The sequence below is a fragment of the Perkinsus marinus genome, assembly GCF_000006405.1.
Source record: "Perkinsus marinus ATCC 50983 genomic scaffold scf_1104296972058, whole genome shotgun sequence".
NCBI lineage: Eukaryota > Perkinsozoa > Perkinsida > Perkinsidae > Perkinsus > Perkinsus marinus.
This window is the reverse complement of record NW_003201888.1, coordinates 141,163-164,150: the sequence shown is the minus strand read 5'-3', so window position 1 is coordinate 164,150 and position 22,988 is coordinate 141,163. Positions and strand designations below refer to the sequence as shown.

The window sequence follows — 22,988 nt, the reverse complement described above, 5'->3', positions numbered from 1 at the left end:
TTATTTTACCTGGGAACGCTGTAGACTTGTAGGAATGGCATATCGGCCCCGAACGGAGTAACTCGGAAAAAAGGGAAAATGACTCTTTTATTCTGTCGAAACTGATGTTCCTACATCGTGTACGTGTGAAAAAGATTGTATTGAGACGTATCTTGGCGTGGCATAGTTGCCCCGGTCGGAATGATTGGCCGTACTTGAGCATATCTTGGCGTGGCATAGTTGCCCCGGTCGGAATGATTGGCCGCACCCGAGCATATCTTGGCGTGGCATAGTTGCCCCGGTCGGAATGATTGGCCGTACTTGAGCATATCTTGGCGTGGCATAGTTGCCCCGGTCGGAATGATTGGCCGTACCCGAGCATATCTTGGCGTGGCATAGTTGCCCCGGTCGGAATGATTGGCCGTACTCGAGCATATCTTGGCGTGGCATAGTTGCCCCGGTCGGAATGATTGGCCGTACTTGAGCATATCTTGGCGTGGCATAGTTGCCCCGGTCGGAATGATTGGCCGTACTCGAGCATATCTTGGCGTGGCATAGTTGCCCCGGTCGGAATGATTGGCCGTACTTGAGCATATCTTGGCGTGGCATAGTTGCCCCGGTCGGAATGATTGGCCGTACTCGAGCATATCTTGGCGTGGCATAGTTGCCCCGGTCGGAATGATTGGCCGTACTCGAGCATATCTCAACGTGGCATAGTTGCCCCGGAGTAATTATTCATTTTTGAGTATATTTGGGTCCGGCATAGGTGCCCCAGTCGGAGTGATCGTTTTCATCAATATGCCATATATTCATACCGTGTTTCCTCCTCATTCCCCCTCTCCTTACATGGTCCCCTTACTCGCATGGATTTTGTTACTACTACTACCCTGTATAGGTTATAGATAATATGGAACGGCTTGTAGAGTATGGAGGAGATGAAGTCCTACAGTGCTTAGGGACGATAGTGGCAGGCTCGCCCACGGTACCTACTCACAAGGGCTGCTATCTCATAGGGAGCTCTATTAGATTCACTTGATAGCCTCAGTAGACCATCATCGATCGGCTCTGATGGGTAACATATTGGAGACTTTCGCTTTCGTCAACATACCTGTGCATACGAGGCTAGACTACAATCGCGAAGTGGGACCATAACAACGTTCGGAAGGGCAGCTCTTCTCTTAAGGTCATGGCTTTCAATGACAGAGTATTACCGACTTGGACAGGGCTCGGTGGTGGTCTTGGAGAGGGTTCTACAGTGTATGGAGGATCAGGCTTGGCTGTGGTGGGAATATAGGTTCATATGGAGTGCAGTCTCGTTGTAGCAGTGCTATAGGTACTCAAATCTCTCACACCGAATCATCTTAATTTACTCAAACATCTGGCTCTTCTGCTGATGGAATCATCGGAGCCCGATGGTAATAGCAATTGCTTGTTGGTACCAGTTCGATCGGAACACAGGGACCGTCCACTTCGACACGCTACTGAAGGTCACAAAGCGGAAGGCTATCGCCTCTAATCATGTCAAATTAAAGTCATTGCTCACCGAACTGGTAGTAGAGCCAAACGCCCTTTCCACCTACTGTCATCACCAGATCGATCATCGCGTGGTCATACAGCGCCGGTCGCCTACAACGGGAGCTCAGATGTATCATATGCCGTAGTACAGGGAGGGGGTCTGATTCAAGCGCATAGGGTCGTCACGATCATGCACTTCTGACTCGAGGGTTTCCGTCGGTGTGGTGGTGTAGGTATGGTAAGAAGCAGATCGAGGTGATAGGTCAAGGGGACTTCGATGCGGTGGATAAGGTGTGATCAACCTCACGATCATGAGAGGTTTCATAATTCGTCATAAACTTTGACTGTGGTGTTCATACGGCCTAAGCCAGTTCGGACATACTGTTCGTAGCCATATTATCTTAGCTACTCTCATGCCTTCGAGAATTCTCCGTGGCTTCTCTACACTTCTTCGAGTAACCCCTCAAATGTTCCTATGCTCAGCTAGTGTGGTACTGCTGGTATTTGCGGCCTCATCTCTGGCCTCACCCTTCTATGATCTCCTCAACCCCAGGATCAACTGGATTGGTCTACTAATAGCTATCATAGCCCTTTCGGCTTCGTTCGCAGGGGCTATACAGTTGGTTCTAGAAAAGGATGATGATGATGTAGCATGCACGGCTAGAATCCACTACCTTGTTCTTATTGTTATTGTATCTTGGCAATTGATAATAGCAACTCTGGCACAGGATTACGTATGGACGGTAGAATCAGTGTTGGATTCTGGAGGTACTGCGAATACTGTGGGGGAGCAGAACATTCTTGACGAGGTTAGGAGAGGTTTTTATAGTACATGGGACCGGTTCTCTTGTGGAGGAGGGGAATGCTTGGACACGTCCTGTCAGAGAATAGGGGCTATCACTTGTGATAACGCCAGAGTAACCTCGGAGTTTAACCGTTGGGTCAGCTCTGGGGTAGCATGGACTCCCTCGTGTCTATCCGGAAATAATATAGGTGTTGAGAATGCGTGGTGCTTTGGGAAGATGAGGTGCCTTGAGTGGTGTGTATATAAGTGGCAAACTAACTCGACAGCTCTATGGGTTGCCTTTGGAGTTTTTGTAGTATCAACTGCATCGATTTTCTGGACCATTCATCCGAGGAAGTGGCACAGACTTACCAATGGCGTCTTCAACAGAAAGGACTCCTCTTATTATTACTATACAAGGGAAGCTTCGAACGGCTGCTGGGAGCAGTAGGATCCCCTGTTGAGATTATAGTTTTTAACTCGCTACTTGTACTATACTTTTGACACTATTAATCGTATTATAATAACCATTCTCTAGAGTTGCGTATTCCTATCAAGTCTATATCATTCAGCCTCACAGTTGGTGTGCCTATGACTACAGCTCATCGTCCCACTTTTCACAATGCTCTTGGAGCTAACAATTCGAGCAATCAGCCCATCCCTACCATCTTCAGAAGGGCCCGAGATGAGCCTGGTACTATCGCCTTGTTCCTATCTGTATAACAAGTGTTTGCACAGGTCACCTCACGTTGAAGTTTCGCGAGTCAAAAGATACTGGTGGGTCCAACAAAGAAGCGTTACGGAGAGAGCTAGAGAAGAAGGAGAAAGGGGTCAAGCGCGCATTAGGTCATACCCTATACTTCACAATATCTATATCTTGGTATTAGAGCCCCCACCGCCGGACTCGGCGTTTCCTGAGGACTGTGATGAGGACCCCGATGCGGGTGGAGGGGACTCGGGGACAGAGTCGGAGGCCGATCGAGGTAGTGGTCCTACTCCTTTGATATAAGTGGGTCTTTGCTCGTATAGATATGGTAGGACTGCTATTAGGTGGCCAATTGGTTGTGTTCAGACTCGAGTGGTAGTGATGATGAGGAAGATGAGGAGGAGGCTGAGTTGATGCGGGAGCTCGCCAAGATCCGCGCGGAGAGGTGCATGTTTGGTGTGATCGATTTGTGGTTATTCTTGGTGCTGTTTGTAGGGCGGCCGAGGAGGCTAAGGCGGCGGCGGTTGAACAGGCTAAGGAGGAGGAAGAGGAGAGGCAACAGATCGCTGTTGGGAACCCTCTCTTACAAGGTGACATCTGGGGAAGGTGAAGTTTCTTTCTAATTTCGCGCGTGTATATTTTATACATGAAAAAAGAGTATTTATTCATGACCATATATTTGTGTAAGGTATATACCCATTATCCTTAAACTTGTATTATATTGAATATTTACTATAGATGTGATCTTGTATAATGGAGTTTAATTAGTGATATAAAAACACTAGTAGGAAATATATTTTACAAACACTGCATATCACCGCGAATATCGGTTTTTTTCACTGAGTATTACGCTACTTCACGTAAAACGGGTGAAACTCCATTTATATTCTACGACGGAAAAAACCTTTTCACACATTTCCCGACTTCCCATAGTGTGGTGGGTGGAACGGTATGTACATGACACTTCGACACTTTATCTCTCGCAGATGCTTTCCGTACTGTAGATGGTAGTCTTACTAGAGGGGAAATGTTTAGTGTTAGGTGGCGGCAATATGCAATTGAAGCGGAGATGGGATGATGACACTGTGTTCAAGAATCAATCTAGGAACCAGCCTAAGGGCAAGAAAAGGTAATTAAAAGTGTTGGGGAGGGGTACACTAGTCTCTTGTTAGGTTCATTAACGATGCGGTCCGAAGTGACTTCCATAGGAAATTCCTGGATAGGTATATACTGTAGTCAACCCGTTATATTACAACAACGTTTGATACGCTACAGTGTCGAGTTAATAACGAGAATTCCCATTTGTATGTCTTTATAAAGGACTACCTCACAGATTTAGTTGATAAAACTCGACACTCATACAGAGTGCGGTGGTGATGGCCAGCAGCAGCGGTTGCAGGAGCTGTGGTGTTTGTAGCGAGCAGCTTTGTTGAATCGGCTGGGGTTGCGGAATGAACGTCAATGAAGGTGTTGGTAGTATTAAAAGTATTGTAGCAATGGAGAGGTGTAGTTCCTAGATAGAGTATTGTCATTCGTCATCGATCATATCCTTATCATCGTTCATGTGCTATGCAGTAGTATATCGCTGAGACTAGGCTTCTCGATAGAGCTTAGGAGGAGGCGGAGTATGGGAAAGAGTAGCCTTCCACTAGTAACACTGATGTTGACAAAAAGAGTAGCTTGTTCGATGCTAAATACTGTCGATGTGAGGGGCAAGATAGACTGGATATTCAATACGGGACTTAGCTGTTGTAATTATGATTGCTTCGACCATCGTGCTCCTACCAGTGAGAGATCAGATAGGCTCTGTCCCAGTGTTCACAGTTTCGGTCCCTGTCTTTAACATGCCCTCTCGAGGAGAATTGCATACCATTGCTGCTGCGGCGTAATGTTTCTAGTGACAGCTGATTGTGTTATAGTTCTCTGTGTCACCACAGTAGCAGGCCCCTTGTGTGCTAGCGCTGTGAACCATGTCGAAGTGCGTATTAAACAGTACGGCTTTCTGTTGATGGTCCTTAACACTCCAACAGAGTTGTTGGTTTTTTTTATAATTTCTCGTAACGATCATGCCAAGCTCACGTCAGCCCGGTATGATGCTCCCATCGGTGATCAGTAGGAGCAGGGAGCAGTCTCCTACTTTGGGGGACTCGTCGGCCTCTGAGGACACGCAGCAGCATCGTCGAGAGAGTGTTCATGGTAAAATTAATGTCTGAAAAATAACAGATAAAATTTGTGGTATTTTCTTCAGAGTATTCGCCGTATCATCATTTCACCATCAGGGGCTCTAAAGGGTTGACGCGAAAGCTCACGCTAGGGGTGTGCTGCATGCAGAACAAGGCTACTAGTAACCCCATGCAGTCCTTGTTGAGGAGACTAGATGCTAGTGGTAGTATCTAGGGGGAGGGGGGTAGTTGGAATATTCATAGTAGAGTTCAGTGTTAGAATATGTGTTTGGTTTATGCAGCTGAGCTCAGAGGAGTCCACTCAATTGTATACGAATTCGAGTATAAGTGTAGAGAAAGCCATGGGAAATCTTATGAATTTCATGTTGTCACCAACACATGCAGTTGACCATGTGCATATGTCTAGTTCTCTGTGGTGATCTCAACGTGGTCGTTAGATAGTCTAGTTTTGCAACTAGGGGCTACTATGATAATCTAAATATGTATAATATCACTGTTGATGAACTCAGAAGCCTGTCTGTTTGCATACAATAATATTTAATACAGTGGAGTTTCACCCTAGTGATATGAAAAACAAACTTTATACGACTACTGCATATCACCGCGAATATCGCGTTTTCACCGAGTTTTACGCCACTTCACGTGAAACGGGTGAAACTCCAGTAATATGATAATAACCATATAGATATACACCAGATATATTACTTCTAACATATATGAACACTGTAGGTGCCTTCAACATCATCATTTTCGATGAGAAAATGATCCTGGAACAGGACGTATCCGAATGGCCGATAGTCCAGTGTTACGTGTCTTTCCATTCAAAGGGCTTTCCACTTTACAAGAGTTTGGAATACGTCAAAATGCGCCATCCAGTGGAGATTAATAAGGTAGGGCATGTGAAAGGGAATATATGTATATGCTTTCCTAATCTACAGTGTGAGAATTTGTACACTCCTCGAGGTTGATCTAGTCTTCAAATCTGCATAGGAATTTATTGAAGTTTTCTTAGTGTATAACACTAGGCGTGAAATCTCTCACTGACTTTCTGGGAGGGGGGTAGCTATGGGCAGTAGTTCATCGAGTTTGCCAACAATACTACCGTTGCGTTTCATTGACTATGTGTAGGTAGAAGACCAGCTGAAACTACGGAATAGGCTTACCGTCTACGAGACGTTGAAGTCCCACGATATACCTTGCCCGGACTATATGGCGATCGATCATCTGGAGTATGGGGACCATCAGGTGGTAAAGGGCGAGGGTCCTCATGTGAGCGGGCGTAATGAGGAGCTCCAATGGATATCCTTTAGTTATTTAGTTTGTAGAAGCGGAGCCTAAGAGGGGCTCTTGTTCACTAGTGTGAGAAGGCGTGTGATGAGCGGCAGTTGAGATGGTCGGATGGGTTTGCTCTGATTTTTCAGTTCGTGGAAGCAGATGATTATATTATTTACGACGGGCGTAAGTTGAAAAAGCCCTTTGTTGAGAAGCCTCTAGATGGGGATGATCATAACATATGGATCTACTATCCAACTAACGTCGGAGGTGGATGCAAAAAGCTCTTCCGGAAGGTACTACTACATATTTGAAGTTGTGGGAAATTGGTTTCAGATCGGTGATAAGTCGTCAGAATTTGATGCGAAGCAGTCCCGCATAAGGAAGGATAAGAAGTATATATATGAGCCGTTCCTCCCAACAGGAGGAATGGATGTCAAGGTTTATATGGTGGGTGAGATGTATAGCCACGCTGAAGCCAGAAAGTAATAGTGAAGATTCGCAAGAGTATGCGAGTATACGATCATTGTCAGAGCGCCTACTGTAGATGGCAAAGTTATGAGAAATAATAACGGTAAGGAAATACGATACCCTATTACGTTGAGTGAAGTAGAGAAGGCTTGTGGAGCCTTGATAGTGCAGGCCTTTGGGCAGTTCGTGACTGGATTCGACGTCCTACGTGAGTTGGGGGTGTTGTCTTGCCTCTAGTTGTGGGGATGGGTTGCTGTATGTAGGTACAACGGGAAGGTCTATAGTGTGCGATGTTAACGGTTGGTCCTTCGTGAAGGGGAATCAGAGATACTATGATGACTGTGCTATACTCGTCCAGAAGTTCTTCCTGGATCGGTTTCATATTACATTCACAATGCCTATACCAGCTCTCAAAAACGTAGGTCTGGGGGGTTCGCTGGGCTACCGAACGCTGTAGGAATGTATGTACCCGTATGAGGATCTATGCGGTCTATGGTGGAGAAAGTAAGGAGTTGTTAAGCAATCACAACAGGAGTGTCACGGGCGCCACATCTACGTAGTTCGACATGTTGTGGTAACATCTCCTAGGTGGTTTGAAGCACTCGAACCTTCCTAGAGCGGTTCGAGAATTTGCAATATACAATACTCGATCGGTTGTATAAAATGGTGATTGTAGGGCTTTTTGATATGATAGTAAAATTACTCTTTCTATGAGTACTAGTTATATAGGATTATGAATACTCATGAATTCAGTGGGAGAAATAATTTCACTGAGGCGGAAGTCAGTTTGTAGAAGAACGATGTTTGGCCAGTGCTTGTGACTAGTGTAGGGGTTTAGGGTATCGTAGTATAGGATTTGCCGTCGGCGTGGTATTGCTCGAGGTTGTTGGTATTTTCTTAGGAGGACCGTATGAGCGAGCCGATAAATAGGACAACTCCCGAGGTTGATGAAGCTGATGAAGAGAACTTCCAACATGACAAGTTGAGAGCGGTAAGACTCGTATCATGGGATTTAAAAATGGTGTGGTATCATACAGGGAATCATCCGGGAGCTTACAATGTTCCTGGGGGGAGGGAATTAATTTTGAATTTTCCACGTATGGCTGTGAACACATTCTTCAATCAGTTTCCCGTGTGAATGTCATTATCACATTAGGAACATTCTTGTCAGCGTTATCAGGCATTTGAATGTATGGTGTGGTATGGTAGGTGATGATAATAATGCGGCATGGCGATCGGAAGCCTAAAGAGAAGCACAAGTTCAAATCCTCCCACAGGTATTTTTTGGACTACGTTAACGGGTAGTAGACTAACTCTGTGGCCTAGGGGGAATCTTGAGGGCTTTCAGGCGTGGTAGAGTTGATGATGATGACGAAGATGAAGACAATTCGGACATAGGAATCTCAGGGAAGTCCCCAGTCGATCCACATGGTGAAGTGAGTCGGACGGTGTGTTTGGAATTTGAAAAAGGAGTGGTAGGTGTTGATAAAAAGTCCCGAGGAGATGAAGAGGCTGTTGGGGAAGGTGAAGGCGGCTCTGCAAGAGCCTGGGCTATCGGAAAAGGATAGGAAGAATATTGATACACTGAAGATGGTTTTGGATCTGCATGAACATTTCACTGGGCTCAACAGGAAGATTCAATTCAAACCGATTAAGTTCGGCATCAACGACCACGGTGTCGAGGAATGTAATATTGAATTCCTCACTTAGTATTATATATGAGTAACAACGGTCACGAATATGGCCGTGTATGAAAGCCGTATAGGAGTTTCAGCCCGAAACGCTACTTAGCGGGAAATGCTAAATTCTTCGAACTTGCCCTTGTTCGACGAATACTCTGCTTAGTTTGGAAAGGTTACTCCTGTTGTGTGGTAGGTACCGAGGTGCAGGTGGTGGCGAAGTGGGGAGGAGAGTTGACTTCTCTTGGACGGAACCAGGCGGAGACCTTGGGCCGTAGACTGCGACAAGAGCTCTTCCCGATCAATAGTGATGATTGTGAGTAAGGGGAGAACTTGTGTCTGATTGTGGTTTACTTGGGAGATCTGTGATTAAGGAATTTCAACCGTTTTACGTGAAGAGGCGTAAAACTCGGCGATATGCAGTAGTCGTGGAATATGTTACTCACTAGTGTTTTTATGTCTCAAATCACTAGAAATGTGAGGAGTTGTGAAACTCTATGTGGGCGAAAAATTCCGATATCGGAGTGTAAATCTGTTTTTATATAGCGGGAAAACGTAAGCATATTTTGCCCTCTCGGTGGTGATGAAAAGCATACCTTTATGGGAGTAGGTACTTCACTGTTGCGGCTTCATTCGACGTTCCGACATGATTTTAAGATTTACTCTAGTCACGAGGGCAGGTGCCAGACTACCGCAGCTGCTTTTACTAAGGGCTTTCTGGATCTTGAAGGTAGGGGGAGGGATGGTACAGATTTTTTGGTGTGGGAAAATATGCACTGAAGGCATATGAAAATATATATAATATAATATATATAAATATGCACTCAACTGCATTGTAGTTCCACCCGTGATATGAAAAACACTAGTGAAAAACATATTTCCCGACTACTGCATAGCGCGAATATCGCGTTTTTCACAGAGTTTTACGCCACTTCACGTAAAACGGGCGAAACTCCATTGTAGGTGACATTTGGGGAAATTGATGGAGTTTTTATCAGTTTCTATACACTTTTACATGAATTTGTATGTAAACTTCAATAACTAGTGAGGAAGCTTGTGGACTCTGCTGAGGAAAGCGAAAATATAGTCTTATAATGTGGGGAAATATCATTGGTTAGCGAGGACATATACGCGACTTGGGGTCGAAGTGTAAAAAATGGAGAAGAATTTCCCAGAATTTCCACCAATAAGTATTTTATCTGCTATAGGTGATCTACCGCCGATATTGGTTTCCTTGGTATGCGTTGATGGCTTTGCGAGGAAGTTACTTGATCGCCCAATTCCTAAGGAGGATAGGAATAAGGTGATTCTTCTTCGTATGACGACAACGTTATGTGGGATTGGTGTGGTATCTCAGGTTAAGCAAATGATTGATACCATCTTGCACACGGACAGTTCGGAGCTGAGGCCTGGCGAACTGCTGGAAATTATGGCACCGACTGATCATAAGGGCAAGTGGCCTCCTCCTCCTCCTGCCCGACTGGCACTGCAGGTACGGCTGAGGCTGCGAGGATGATAGGGAACCCACTTATCACCATGAGGAAGGTTGGCGAACTCTGCCTGTCTTTTCTGGACCTCATCTCGACAGAGATTGCTCGCCTTGCTGAGAAGCACAAGTAGCGGAAGAGTTTTTGGTATTGTTGTTGATTATGGTTGTTTTTGTCAGATTGGACTCAGTGGACTATTCAGAGTTCGACGATGGATCTCCTATAAACGGCAGTTCTTCACCAAATGCTCTGCCGGAAGACCCGACGTCCCCAGTAGAGGGCGATGTCGGGTCGTCCCCAGAGACACCTCAATCCAACGAAAGCGAAGCCTCCCCTGTTCGAGGTGAGAGAATGGCGTTGTGATGCTTGAGAAGATCACTAGGTGGTCCTTGGTCAGGTCATCGAAGGCTCCGATCGTGGACTCGCGGGGCGAGCGCGAGAGGTCGCAGTAAGGGCTTTCTGTCGTTCGTAGGGGAAAAGCTGAGAGATAGGTGTAGGTTGAAATTCGTTATGGAAGATTCTAGTGTGTTTGGTAGTTTCATCGACTCCTTTTGCGTCGTTTATCAAGAAGGACTATGCGATCGGCCCTGGACCTAAGCTCCCACATGAGCTTCAGGATAGAGTAAAGCGACGGTATATACAACTTCAACGTATAGAGCATCGATGGAAGAAACTGGTCCAAGGTGAGTGCTCCTCGCGGCCACTGGTATCGTCTCTCATCGACTCATTCGCTGGCGTGTTGATGATTTGTTTTTCTAGGCTTCCTGAGTCCACCCCGAGGGGAGTTCGACACTACCAAGGTGCCTGATCTATGGGACTGTGTTTACTACGATCTAGTTCATCATCGTAATGATGTCCCGCCAGCTGTATGATGATATTAACGATGCTTATGATGCTCGTTTACTGTTATTCAATGCAGGCCTTGAATGTGCTTGAGGAGATGTCTCTGTACCTGATCCCATTGCAGAACTGGACGAGTCCAAGTGAGTTTGGTATTGATAAGGAGGATAAGATCCGCATAGGGGTGGAAACCAGCTGGTGAGGGACTGCCTTCGTCCTTTCGGATGACGTTGTTTTCAGGCGGCTCATACAGAAGCTAATAAACGACTCGGAGTTCATGTTGGATGAGATTACGGATTCAGGCCAGCCCAGATCGAATGCTAATGGTGAGATTATTGCTGGTCTCAAGTTTGTCTATTGTTACATCAGCTCAAACTGTCGGCTTTGATGCTACGGGTACTCCCACTCTTCTACCGGCGCTTTCGATGGCCTCGACTCCATCCAAGAACAGTACCAAGAATGTAACGATGGATGGTGACGTGATGCATCTGATTAGACTGGTCTCGTTCAGTCCCCCACCAACGCGGTTCGGCAGTGTATCGTCCACTCGCATCGGTTTAAGGACAGCGAGGAGTCGTCCTCAGGGGCTGCCAGAGAGGGCTCTACCGAAACTAAGAAGTCGTCTGGGTCAGCTACGTGAGTCATGGATGGGTGGTGTCGTTGAGGCAAAGTGTTATTACAGGCGATCGAGTAGTGGTGAGAACTCCAAACGTCGCGAAGGGTCTCTGGAGAAGGCCAACAGAGGGGTGGGTTTCGTTGTACATACTCGTCTGGTTTTAGTTTCTGCTGTAGGCCGCCGCTCCGGAGCTACGTGCTCAGCTGAGACAGGCTATGCGGGATGGCAGTGATTGGCATCCCAAACTGCACGAGACGGTTGCTCAAATAACCGGCATGAAAAGTGAGCGGAGCGATGCTGCGATGCCAGTAGAAAACGTTATTAGCATCTATCTTGGAATTGGTGTTTTGAGTGAGAACTTTACAACAGTGTTCATGCTGTTCTGTTCGAGGTACCAGTAAGTGTGTGCGTACGAGGATCTACGTCACGAGCGCCTCTACTATGCACAGTCTACTGAATGTAAGGGAATGCTATCGTCAACTACTGCTGCTAGCCCCCTGTTGTATAGGTGTTGGTGAATGGCGATGATGAGCATATGAAGTCGCCCATAGATCCTGCTATGATTAGGGATATCACGGACTTGCACTATCTCACTCACATATCCTTGCGCGTGAGTGAACTTGAAATTCGTGAGGGGGGTTATGGTGTGTTGTTGGTGTAGGTTTTCGAGGCAGACGACTACGATGGCCCCTCAAGTGTACATGATAACGAGCGGAGGAATCGGACAGTGAGCTCGCAGAGTGAGTCGCTGATCCAGATTGAACTTCTTGTGGCACATTTCTGTTCAGGTACTCGCCAGGACTTGACCCGGTACCGTGTAGAGATAGGGCTGTCTCCAGGAGTGCAAGTGGTGGACCAAAGTAAGCTGCCGGGTGTTTGTATTCCGGTGCCAATATCAAGTCTCACTTGTTCTCAGCGGCGACGGGTCTCCAAATTAATCACTACCCTCCTGGGAACCGTATCAGGGAGTCCGAACTTGAGGTTGCTCCGTTGAAGCCTGTTATTAACATCGGCACGTTGAAGAACTACTATACGCTACAGGAGCTCGATACTTATCTTACATCGGTACGTATGGGGAAGTCATATGTTTGAAAACGGCACTTGTACGGTTTAATTTCGATATGGGGGTGCCGTTTTGTTAGAGTTTTTCTGTGCTAAGATTAGATGACTCAACAAGAGTTATTAACAAGTAATTGTCAGCTTATGATCAATACAGTAGTCATAAAGTATACGCTAGGCTAGCAAGGGAGACAGGTATCACAAGAACCTGAAATTAGAGGAGACACTTGTGTACACATTTGAAATGTTACATTTCCTCACATTCTGATTGTAAAGGTGGTTTTATAGTGTATGGTCTTCATCACGAGAAAATGATCCAGTTCGATGGGCCTACGGAGACTAACTTTTCTGTGGCTTTTCAGACCTTGGCTAAGTTCCATCACTGTGTGGATTCGGACAGTGAGCCTGAGACTGATAACCATCCTGACGATGGAGAGAGGAGTATGTCGCCGATGGCATTTGAGTCAACGACCTCATAAGTCTGTCATTAAGCGTTATTATTAGTACGACAATGCTTTCCTGTTGTGAGATATCTTGTGTTAGTCAGTTTTGGGTGAGGCCCTCCTTCTCTTTACAAGCTGCTGGTCGTGGCTTTATTGTCCATCTTGGTGAAGCGTGATGAATGTTGTTGGTGAAGAATGTTTGTTTTAGATGGATTGTTGTCATTGAGGATGGACACTGTGAGTCACTACCAGTACCGAAGTAGGATGGTCTCAATTCTGCTATAGTGGTGTTCTTTTCATTTTCGGATACAGATTCGATTTATCTTGCAAGGTCTTTATGAGACACTGGTCCACCAGGAGATGGTATTTCAGCCTGGAATTTTCAGGTGAGGCGTTTGTCTCATGCTTGGATCATTTGTCTCTTGGGGGAGGATACAATATGAGAAGATAGATGAGATCACCTAACTGACGTTCTTGGATGCGGATGCGTTCTTGAGTTTACTCAGTTCTAGAGTCGACTGAGTCTGACGGTGAGTCAGCGAAGGAAATCGAAGGCATTGGGTGAACTTCGCGAGAATGCAACACATCAATTCGGACAACCGCTAATCATTGAACTGCAAAAGTACGGGAAAGAAATAGTGCTAGTAACTTGTTAACAGCACAACAACATGCGTGTAAATGCTGGTAAATGATCGTTAGTAGCAAGCGGCGTTCTCTCTAGGGGACGAGCTTGATACTTCTGTCGAACAGAGTACTAGATGAAGAATCTGGTTCCATTGATTTGATAGGTTTGTTGTGGTTTCCCTGTTCTCGACTTGAAGCCTTCAAGGGCTGACTAGTAGTATCGGAGCCCTTCAGCATTCTCGCGAATCGGATCTCACGCTCATCATATTGGAAGTTAAGATAATATTCCCGCAATAGATTCAACCCAATGGTTGGACGGGTATACAGATCATCGACGGGGTCCATTCGCCCTAGTAGAATGCACGTTTCCCCTTCTGGTGAGCTGGACGATTGTACGTAGAAGTCGCTCGATATCACAATAAGTGAAACGACACCGAACTTGTCGCGCAGATGGACTTCCAGTGGGGGGAGATAGACCCTATCAGAACACCGTGAGAGAGCGAGCAAACCATCGTTGTAGTTGAACTTGATCTGTCGACCTGCTCTAAGACTGGCCGACTTCTCAAGTGCCTTCCAGAGACTAAGATGCAACCCAAATGGCAACCAGAAATACGATGTGCCGCTATCGATATCCATCGGCACCGACTCTAGAATGGTTTCCTCGCCAACTACGAGGCTCGCCACCTTGACCACCCAGGTGCCACCCACGTCAACCAGAGGAACCGCAATGACAGGTTCTTCGTGTTTACTCGAGTCCTCACCGCCAATGACGAGTTCGCCCTCGCTGTAGTTCTCTGGTTTGAAGTACATAGAGAACGCTTTGTTGTCTATCACTCTTTTATCCATCAGCTGACCTAATAATGTGATACTACCTGCATCGAACTGTGGAGCCAAACCGAGCGAAGCGTGAGGCATGTAGCCTTTCGGTTCGTAATTCACTAGCAGTCCGAACTCCACGTCGTGTACGAGTTGACCTCCCATTTCCAATACTCCTCTATACCGCACCACGTGTGCACAGGTATTGTCACAGTGTTCTATCTCGCTCACTTCAGCGTCGGAAATATGAGCATCACACTCATAGCAACCAAAAACAAAGTCATTGCAGGACTTAGGCGACATAGTACTTTCGAGGTACTCTTTCTCGACGAAGAAGAGCTTAGATGATCCTGTGTCGACCAGAGGGCTCAGACACTGACCGTCAACCTTCATCGGTGCGATGATTACAAACTCCCCGTCGTAAACTTTTCGTCTGTAAATTGGTATCCTCAGGAGCCCTGCAACTCCCCTGAGAATTGTCTCCAGAAAAACCACCCAAAACACGCTGATCCTCGCAGACATACGGTAAATAAAAAACTAGATTTTATCGGGTTTGCATCCAGTACTGTCAAAGAGCATCCCGCATGAGAAGTGAAACTCGCCCCCTCAAAGTTTGAGTCCAACCGGAACGTATGGACAGTATAGAGTGTGATACTTGAGGCTGCTCCCGTACTCAATGCGTGCCGTTTGCCCCTCTGCGCAGACGCACAGGGCGAACGACTCCTTGCCTTGCCTCAGAATTTCGGGTACATACAACTACATAGTTTATTCCGCGATGAACAATACATGCTGATATGATGAGCGCTAAAAAATTAGCGCCTCTTCTGCGTCATGAAGTTATTCAGTTACTTCTACTCCACAATCAGCTACTCAGTTACTGCTTTGTAGTTCCTCCTTGGAGGCTAACGTGGGATCGAATTACCCTACTCAGGGGGGGGGGACGAACCCCACCTCATCCAACACGCATTTCGAGTGTAGTGCTATTAGAGGTCGAAAACGAAACACGAGTTCACATTGACATACGGCATTCAGGTTCGCATCACTATTCGATTCACAGGGTGAGTCGATAGACTACCGCACAGCCTGACCAAACTACACATGTCGAATCGCTATCTTCCCTAAGATATTGGAAATACATTTTGATCGGTTACACGTTGTGGAAACTTCGGCGCGATAAACGCTCGGAAATTATATTTCCGTAGAGTAGCTCGTGCGCAGTTCATACGCGTACATGAAGGTACGCATTCCAACGTATTTCATTCTGTTGTGCGTGCGGCGAACATACCATTCGTACGAGGGTGAACACTGGCCTCGTACAAGCGTACTCATTTGATGCGTGTTGAGTTCTATTCTTAGGAGGTTACTATCCCTACATTTATTGTAGTTACACCCGTTTTACGTGGAGTGGCGTAATACTTCGCGAAAACGTGACATTCGCGATCTGTAGTAGTCGTGAAATAAGTTTTTCATATCACCGGTGAAACTCCCTTATCAACGCGATAAACAAAAAACTGTAGGAATATCATCCATAACATGTTCAACAGCATCATCACCAAATTCCTTTCCTCATCTTCCTACACTGACCTTCCATGATTTCGAGCTAACCAATGAACGATCAGCCACTTCGATAAACTCAATTCACCTTCCGCTCCAGATTCTTCCTGCTTTTCTCAAGATTTTGTTCCTCCATTTTCAGCTTCAAACACTCCATGAACTGGAAAAACAGTGTGGAGGAGAATATACACATGATCAACAATATGTGTTGGTGACAAAAAGGAAATTCTGAGAGGAAATTTGGAGGGAAATTCCCGATCGTTTTTTACACCTACCCGAATTTCTATGCCCCGCTGAGGGAAGCGAAGATATATTCCTCCAACACGAGGAAGAAACCTCAATTAGGTTCAATGGAGTTTCACCCATGATACGAAAAAACTGGTGAAAAACATATTTCGCGACTACTGCATAGTGCGAATATCGCGCTTTTATAGAGTTTTACGCCACTTCACGTAAAACGGTAAAACTCCAGTGGAGTTTCACCCGTGATATAGAAGATACTACTGAAAAACATATTTCACCCGCCACTTCACGAAAAACGCATGCGTGAAATGGCGTGATTTGTTTGATGTAATGAGCGAAGTATTTTCAATTCACTTCAAATCGCGAATATCACGTTTTTCATATGGACGCCACACAACGTGGTTCACGTTAGCGATGGCGTATTGGAGTTTTACCCCTGTTACGTTATGTAAAACGAGTTAAACTCAAACAGTAAACATTTAATCGTTTCCTACCCGGGGACCACCAGAGCCTCCACCATCAGTGCGCACATTTCTGGTCATCCCCTAAAAATCAACTACAGTCCGCGCAGTAAAACCATAAGGGTTTACTACTCGCAATTTGCTGTTTTCCTTGCGAGCTTTCTCCCTCTCGACAGCAACCTTAAAACATGCAAATTTCCGAGACTATCGAAAATTATTTCTCAACACACTTTTCTTATGTCTTTCTCCGTCTTGGTCAAGACTTTTTTCCTTCCCTCCATTTCCTGTTTTAACATGTTCTCCTCATTCAATAGGTCGCCTATGCGCTTCTTAGTCGAGTTTACTTGCTGTCAAAAATTTTCACTCATTTGCAATCATCAATAATTACCTCAACTATTTTCGCGTAGCTTTTCTTAAGGCTGAGCAGTTCCTTATTAATCTCGTCAATTTTCTTCACAGAAAGCTCATTATCGATTTGCAGCTGCTGGAAGTCTATAAAGTTCATCACTTCGCCACTCTGCATGACCGCGCGCCACAAAATTATTCACCAGAGATTCTGATACCAATACCTGCTGCCTTTCTTTGAGCTCTGCCTCGATTTTCCTAATTGAAATTTGCATGCTCTGAGAGAAATCTTTTTCCCTTTAACATGCCACTCCACGTACCTTATTTTTACTGAGTATTTTGCTTAACACCGTATCCTTCTGAGTGAGCTTATCCTCAAAGTGTCGCAACACCCGCTCAGCTATAGTCTTGCCCGTCCTGAACCGCGAATGTGAATTTAAAGCGATAGTAATTACATCAGAATATCACGACTATCCAAATCGAACACACTGGAGTTCCACTCGCTTTACGTGAAGTGGTGTAAAACTCCGTGAAAAACGCGATATTTGCGCCTTGGAATAGTCGTGAAATATGTGTTCCACTAGTGTTTCTCATATCGCACATATCCACTGTTTCTCTCCGGAAATACTCGGAAACCAGAGTTTGATATATGTTCTGAATAGAATCGGGGTGAAACTAACGACTTTTTTGTGGGCAAAGACTTATACATCTCTGATATGGTAGATTACAGCAGTTACATACGATAAGTCACATCATCAACTTTAGCCGACCAAACTAATAAACAGGACCCGCAGAGGAGCGAGCGGTGAAATTATATCATACCATACAGAGCCGTGCAGGTAAAGAGCCGCCATATCATAGATGATGAAAAAATAGGAGTTATTCAGAAGCCCTCATGGAGTTCTTTCCAACGCTGTATGAACGGTTCTGATACTCGAAATTTGCACTGACGTGTCGTCAACCGCAAAATCGGCTACACAGGGAAAACGCCGTACCAAACACCATGTAGCAATAGAGCGAATACCCGATGAAACGAATACTACATATCATTGGAGTTGAATGATCAACGTGAAGTGGTGCGATACTCCATGTGAATTCTTAGACGCATATGTTTCCGCGATCGATAGTACGAAATGATTTTCGCGGAGTAAAATGTGAAATATGTTTTCCACTTTTCCATATCACGAGTAAAACTCCATTAATATGTAGTATTCCCTTTGCTGCTCACCTGATATTCTCAGCGCCCATTACCACATCACGACGAAATTCGAGAGCATCTCGCTTCACTTCAGCGGCTTGAACCTCTGCCACTTCCAACAACGCCTGCAAGGAACAATACCGAATAAGGTGATGATATTAATTTCACTCTGAGTATCTCCATGTTATAGGCAATACGCTCGCTCGATTGTGACGTTTGCATACTCACCATACGCATCTGAACACAACGAGAGAAATCAGAATAATGGAGTTTCACCCGTTTTACGTGAAGTGGCGTAATGCCCTGTGAAAAACCCGACACTAGCGCTGGACAGCAGTCTGAGATACGTTTTTCACTAGTGTTTTTCATATCACGGGAGTTTCACCCATTTCACGTGAAGTGGCGTAAAACTCGGTGAAAAACGCGATATTCACGGTGATATGCAGTAGTCGTATAAAGTATGTTTTTCACTAGTGTTTTTCATATTACTAGGGTGAAACTCTACTGTACGAAGAAAGAGAATTTTTCAGAGAAGTCCAAACTGGACTGAACATGAATTCTGGCATGGAGTGTATCCTAGCACCATAACTATCATTATGTATTTAAAAAGGTCATTGACAAACTCTCCGAAGTTATATTGAAAATGTTATCGCACTATAATTATTTATTTTCAAATTCATATTCTGATACCACTCCCCTGTTACCTCTCCCTGAGCGATATCGTACTTTTCTTGGAGTGTAAGAGTCTTGCGAGGACTGGTAGAACCTCCTATAGAGATAAGAGCAATAACAGACCAAACCATTGTGTGAGAATATGTATATGGTCAACCACATGTGTTGGCGACAATATGAAAAGTCCGAGGGAAATTTTTGGGAAATTTTCATTGGTTTCTGCACATTTCTGTTCTAATTTGTATATAAATTCTTGTAGTTACTGAAATATGGACAGGTATACTAAAATTTGTAATTGTATGTAAACTTATATAATTAGTGAGGAAATTTTTAAGCTCAGCTGAGGGAAGCGAGCATATATTCCTCCAACACTGTACCCACCAGCTTGCTCACCGTATCTCAGCAGTTTCCTCCCAGGAGCATCCGAGTCACTCGCAATGCCCTCCATTTTCTCTCCTTCTAAACACGACAAGTCAACTTACAACAAAAGAGCTTCACCCTAGTAAAAATATATTTCACGACTACTGCATAGCGCGAAAATCGGCACTTTACGGAAAAGAGGTGGAACTTCAAAGACTCCACTTAGAATACTCACTCGCGCCGGCGCCTTTACCATGCAGGAAAGCAGCCAATAGCTCAGCTTCAGCTCCAATGAGCGAATTCTGATCGTGACTCATGCTTTCGAATAGCAGTAGTATTACCTCATCTTGGATGGCCTCGATCGAAGCGGTGAGAGCATCTATCTGAGCCGCTACATCCAGGGGAGATTCAGCGACTGTCATTTCGATAGAGGGGCAAGCTGACTGCAGAGCACTGTGGCTGAAATTTCCAAGTTTGAAAAGTACTTTATCGCCTCAGCATATCACTGATATTATGATATCAGCATTGTATACCCTCAGAAGTCTCGAGAAAAGCACACGACAGTGCTAGCATCCAAAGCATGATATATATGCTTTTAGCTTGAGGACTATCTAGGGCCAGGCTAGATATAAACCATAGCTCGGCTCGAATACGACGTTACCAGCTTTATCAACTTACAATCAGTACGACATAGAGATGATTACCATCTCGCATGATCGGTTACCACTCGGACAGCACTTCGCTGAGTGTATAGACTACAACACAAAGACTCTGTTCCCTCTATATACCGTGTTTATGAATAAGGTACGTAGGAATACGGGTGGTAGTAAATTGACGTATGTAAGTAAACCAGTAACAACTGCGCAATCACGAGAAGCCTATACGAAGCGCACGACATCTCCAACTCTGACAACTTGACGGCTAGATGCTCCCTCAGCAAACCTTGGTGTAGCATGAACGCCTAGGAATGGCAACTTGCTGTGTTCAGCGAGAAACTGTCTATGTCGTGGGTGACAACTATTCATTATCGTCTTGCCTATAGCATGCAACATGTGTATGAAAAGGAAGAAGTGCTGATACTACCTCTACGGTAGCTGAGGAGGGTCGGAAAGGGCTCATTCGTTTCCGTGTCCTTTATCCCCGTATCGGGATCAACCGAAGGGATCACACATCGATCGCATAATCTGTCTGAGAGTACATGTATGACATCTTCTATAACGTAACGTCGCGTTACCAAGGTCAATCTTGAGTAACGAATTGTCTTGGAATTCGAGCGTAGAATACTTATCCTCTGTAAATGGAGAACAACTAACAAAAATTACCCATCTATTTCATTGAGTCAGATTGAATACCGATAAGGATGCTTGCATCGCTCCGCTAGCAATTCGCACAGCAGAGATGAAATCGTGGAGCGAACGGATCTTCCCCGAGCGTTCTGTACATTCATGGGCGGAGGAAACTTCTATATTTGATCCCAATTCGACCATTTCAGGAAGACGCTCACTGAGTGCCAGTCAGACCCAGTGTCCCTAAGCGTCTTTCCCTCGTCAGCACTTCTAGTACGCGACCATAAATAGGATATTTAATGTGCTTTCTAGAGTATGATTACGATAAAAAAATTATGAAAAAAATATAATGATATTATAATTATAAAACTACTATGAAATTTGATATTATAACACTACGTAGAGTAAACTCGGACGAGCTACTTACCCATCTAGGATGATATTAGCTCTGAAGCGTCGATGGTCCATACGTCGTCCCACTTCAACTGGAACATGTGCCACCACTTGAGCGACCGATGCTCGGGAGAGCACATCAAGAGGGCGTATATCTAACACCGAGTACAAGCATAGAAACATTATGGGCTTACAATGGTAATCGAGATGATGCGCATCTGGACGGTTCTGGGCAGCAGCCAGATACCTATGGACAGCAGATGCATGTCGTGATAACAATGAGAAAATTTCGGGAAATTTTTGTTTTTTCTACACTTCTACCCTCATTTATGTGTAAACTTTTGTAAGTATAGGATTAAAGACCACTCTCACTATTCGGGAAGAAAACATGAGTAAAAAGTAGTGAGCAAACATATATTAATTTACCTCGTGAGTTCCTCATCATCCACTGCCTTCAGTAGTCGAGTTCCGGGTATGTCGAGATGATCACTCAACCACTGTGCAGCCTCGTCACCCTGAGAAAGAACATCGCTAACGAGAGGGAATAATACGCAGTATATTATATAATTAGGTTCGAAATTAGCAAAACTTTAGTATAGACCGACCAGTTATGCAATTACTGCGATTTTGCGTATCGACTAGTCGCATCTTATAACGGTCGCTTGCATGAAACGGTGTAGATGAAGTTAGACCAGAGCCGAGCCAGGTAAAAAGACTTTCCTAATTCGACCGAATCCGATTGACCCTTCAAAAGCGGGAGAACCTGATGTTACCGCCCAAATCCGGTGCTTATACTATCATATTTTCCATTTAAAAAGGTCGAATTTGGAGAATAAAATCAATAGGAAATCGTATTAAACTGATATGCACCTCGGCTGCCTTCCTACCTGGTCAATTCCAACTGCAGTGTTACCCCATAAAACGATGGTGATCCTTCGACCGTTCATCAACAGAGGTACGTGAATCGATGAGGGCTTCTCCCCACTCTCGATAAACTCTATTGTAATGCCTGCATAACTGTTGTATGCACGCATGCACAATAATGGAAGTAACCTTGGGCGTTAGGCAATGCTGGGTGAATCAGACTCATTCGAGGCGTCTTGGCTTGGCTCAAGGCGCGGTATTGGGCAGTGTGAGGAGATGGGCTAACATCGGCAGTAGTAGTAGTACCCTAGTAGTGGATGGATGAGCCCTACTACCTCTGATCAGACTCTTCTACTACGGGTACAACAATAGAGTAACTCCTATCGTACTTGAGGCCTTTCCATGTTAACTCACACTCATCTACTCGAACTCCTGATGCCGACTTTATAGGATATCTAAGGGCTAATGCTACTTACACTACTTTACAGGATAATGCAAAGAACACTACTCACACTATAAGCTCGTCAATCCTCGCCACAACAGGATCATCATTTCCTTCGGTTTTATCGTTCTTCCTCTTGTTAGAGGAATAAAGAGCGTATAGGGCCGCACCGACTCCTACTGCCAACACCAAGGTAGGACCGATCGAGAGAGGCCTCGCAGTCATTTCTCAAAATTACTCAACTATGGTCCTTGTAGAGTAGTTTTCACATGCACTGTGACCCAGCAAAGTTTCTAAACACTTACGTGAAATTCCGACCATGAAGTTAGCATTGCTATTCCAGCCACACGTAGAAAAAGGCTGCCAGTAGAGCACTAATTTCGTATGGATGTATATTCAATCAACAACGAACATACCACACCGCTTCGAACTAGTCTCATTCGGCATCCTGTTGGCTGAACACTTCCTATTCAAAATCAGGTAACAAAGGTAGATGCAAGCCCCGTGCGATCCAGCATCAACAACGCAAAGGTAGTAACAATTGTAGCAACATAACATGATATTAAGCCTCGCTGATCACCACACACCTACACCACCGACTGCTATGGTTGATAGTAAAAATCATTCAGAGATGTGAATGCCAGAAGGCAGTGGAGTCGCCATTTGAAAGCCATACCACTCCACCGCCTCATCACG

At 45.1% G+C, this 22,988-nt stretch overlaps 5 protein-coding genes across 5 annotated transcripts; 2 read left to right on the top strand and 3 right to left on the bottom strand.

Moving 5' to 3' along the window:
• Window positions 1-2,869: 2,869 nt before the first annotated feature.
• On the top strand, window positions 2,870-4,220 carry Pmar_PMAR025874 (pre-mRNA-splicing factor CWC15, putative; the record flags this gene model as incomplete). Its single annotated transcript, XM_002766723.1, has 7 exons — window positions 2,870-2,972; window positions 3,017-3,124; window positions 3,166-3,261; window positions 3,351-3,429; window positions 3,480-3,574; window positions 4,026-4,113; window positions 4,157-4,220. 7 exons carry the CDS (start codon window positions 2,870-2,872, stop codon window positions 4,218-4,220), a joined length of 633 nt encoding a protein of 210 aa, XP_002766769.1.
• An 830-nt stretch (window positions 4,221-5,050) lies between these two features.
• Window positions 5,051-13,070, top strand: Pmar_PMAR025873 (hypothetical protein; the record flags this gene model as incomplete). Its single annotated transcript, XM_002766722.1, has 31 exons — window positions 5,051-5,096; window positions 5,233-5,370; window positions 5,897-6,057; window positions 6,296-6,412; window positions 6,589-6,735; window positions 6,776-6,924; window positions 6,973-7,118; window positions 7,174-7,328; window positions 8,120-8,211; window positions 8,404-8,597; window positions 8,786-8,905; window positions 9,200-9,319; window positions 9,798-9,892; window positions 9,947-10,040; window positions 10,082-10,205; window positions 10,256-10,419; window positions 10,474-10,569; window positions 10,613-10,759; window positions 10,836-10,942; window positions 10,996-11,114; window positions 11,157-11,242; window positions 11,286-11,377; window positions 11,428-11,552; window positions 11,599-11,662; window positions 11,709-11,814; window positions 11,924-11,991; window positions 12,041-12,142; window positions 12,194-12,272; window positions 12,321-12,392; window positions 12,449-12,597; window positions 12,954-13,070. The coding sequence occupies 31 exons, from the start codon at window positions 5,051-5,053 to the stop codon at window positions 13,068-13,070; spliced, it is 3,591 nt and encodes a 1,196-aa protein (XP_002766768.1).
• Window positions 13,071-13,751: 681 nt separating this feature from the next.
• Window positions 13,752-14,867, bottom strand: Pmar_PMAR025872 (conserved hypothetical protein; the record flags this gene model as incomplete). The annotated part of the gene is made up of 2 exons (XM_002766721.1): window positions 13,752-14,512; window positions 14,783-14,867. 2 exons carry the CDS (start codon window positions 14,865-14,867, stop codon window positions 13,752-13,754), a joined length of 846 nt encoding a protein of 281 aa, XP_002766767.1.
• Window positions 14,868-16,750: 1,883 nt separating this feature from the next.
• Pmar_PMAR025871 (alpha-taxilin, putative) lies at window positions 16,751-19,729 on the bottom strand (the record flags this gene model as incomplete). The annotated part of the gene is made up of 12 exons (XM_002766720.1): window positions 16,751-16,816; window positions 16,865-16,912; window positions 16,963-17,079; window positions 17,121-17,249; window positions 17,302-17,355; window positions 17,398-17,494; window positions 18,306-18,400; window positions 18,444-18,512; window positions 18,980-19,044; window positions 19,329-19,406; window positions 19,543-19,609; window positions 19,649-19,729. The coding sequence occupies 12 exons, from the start codon at window positions 19,727-19,729 to the stop codon at window positions 16,751-16,753; spliced, it is 966 nt and encodes a 321-aa protein (XP_002766766.1).
• A 355-nt stretch (window positions 19,730-20,084) lies between these two features.
• Window positions 20,085-22,517, bottom strand: Pmar_PMAR025870 (molybdopterin cofactor sulfurase, putative; the record flags this gene model as incomplete). The annotated part of the gene is made up of 10 exons (XM_002766719.1): window positions 20,085-20,343; window positions 20,391-20,495; window positions 20,542-20,615; window positions 21,021-21,141; window positions 21,181-21,233; window positions 21,413-21,501; window positions 21,874-21,995; window positions 22,040-22,131; window positions 22,186-22,305; window positions 22,363-22,517. 10 exons carry the CDS (start codon window positions 22,515-22,517, stop codon window positions 20,186-20,188), a joined length of 1,089 nt encoding a protein of 362 aa, XP_002766765.1. The 3' UTR covers window positions 20,085-20,185.
• Window positions 22,518-22,988: the final 471 nt, after the last annotated feature.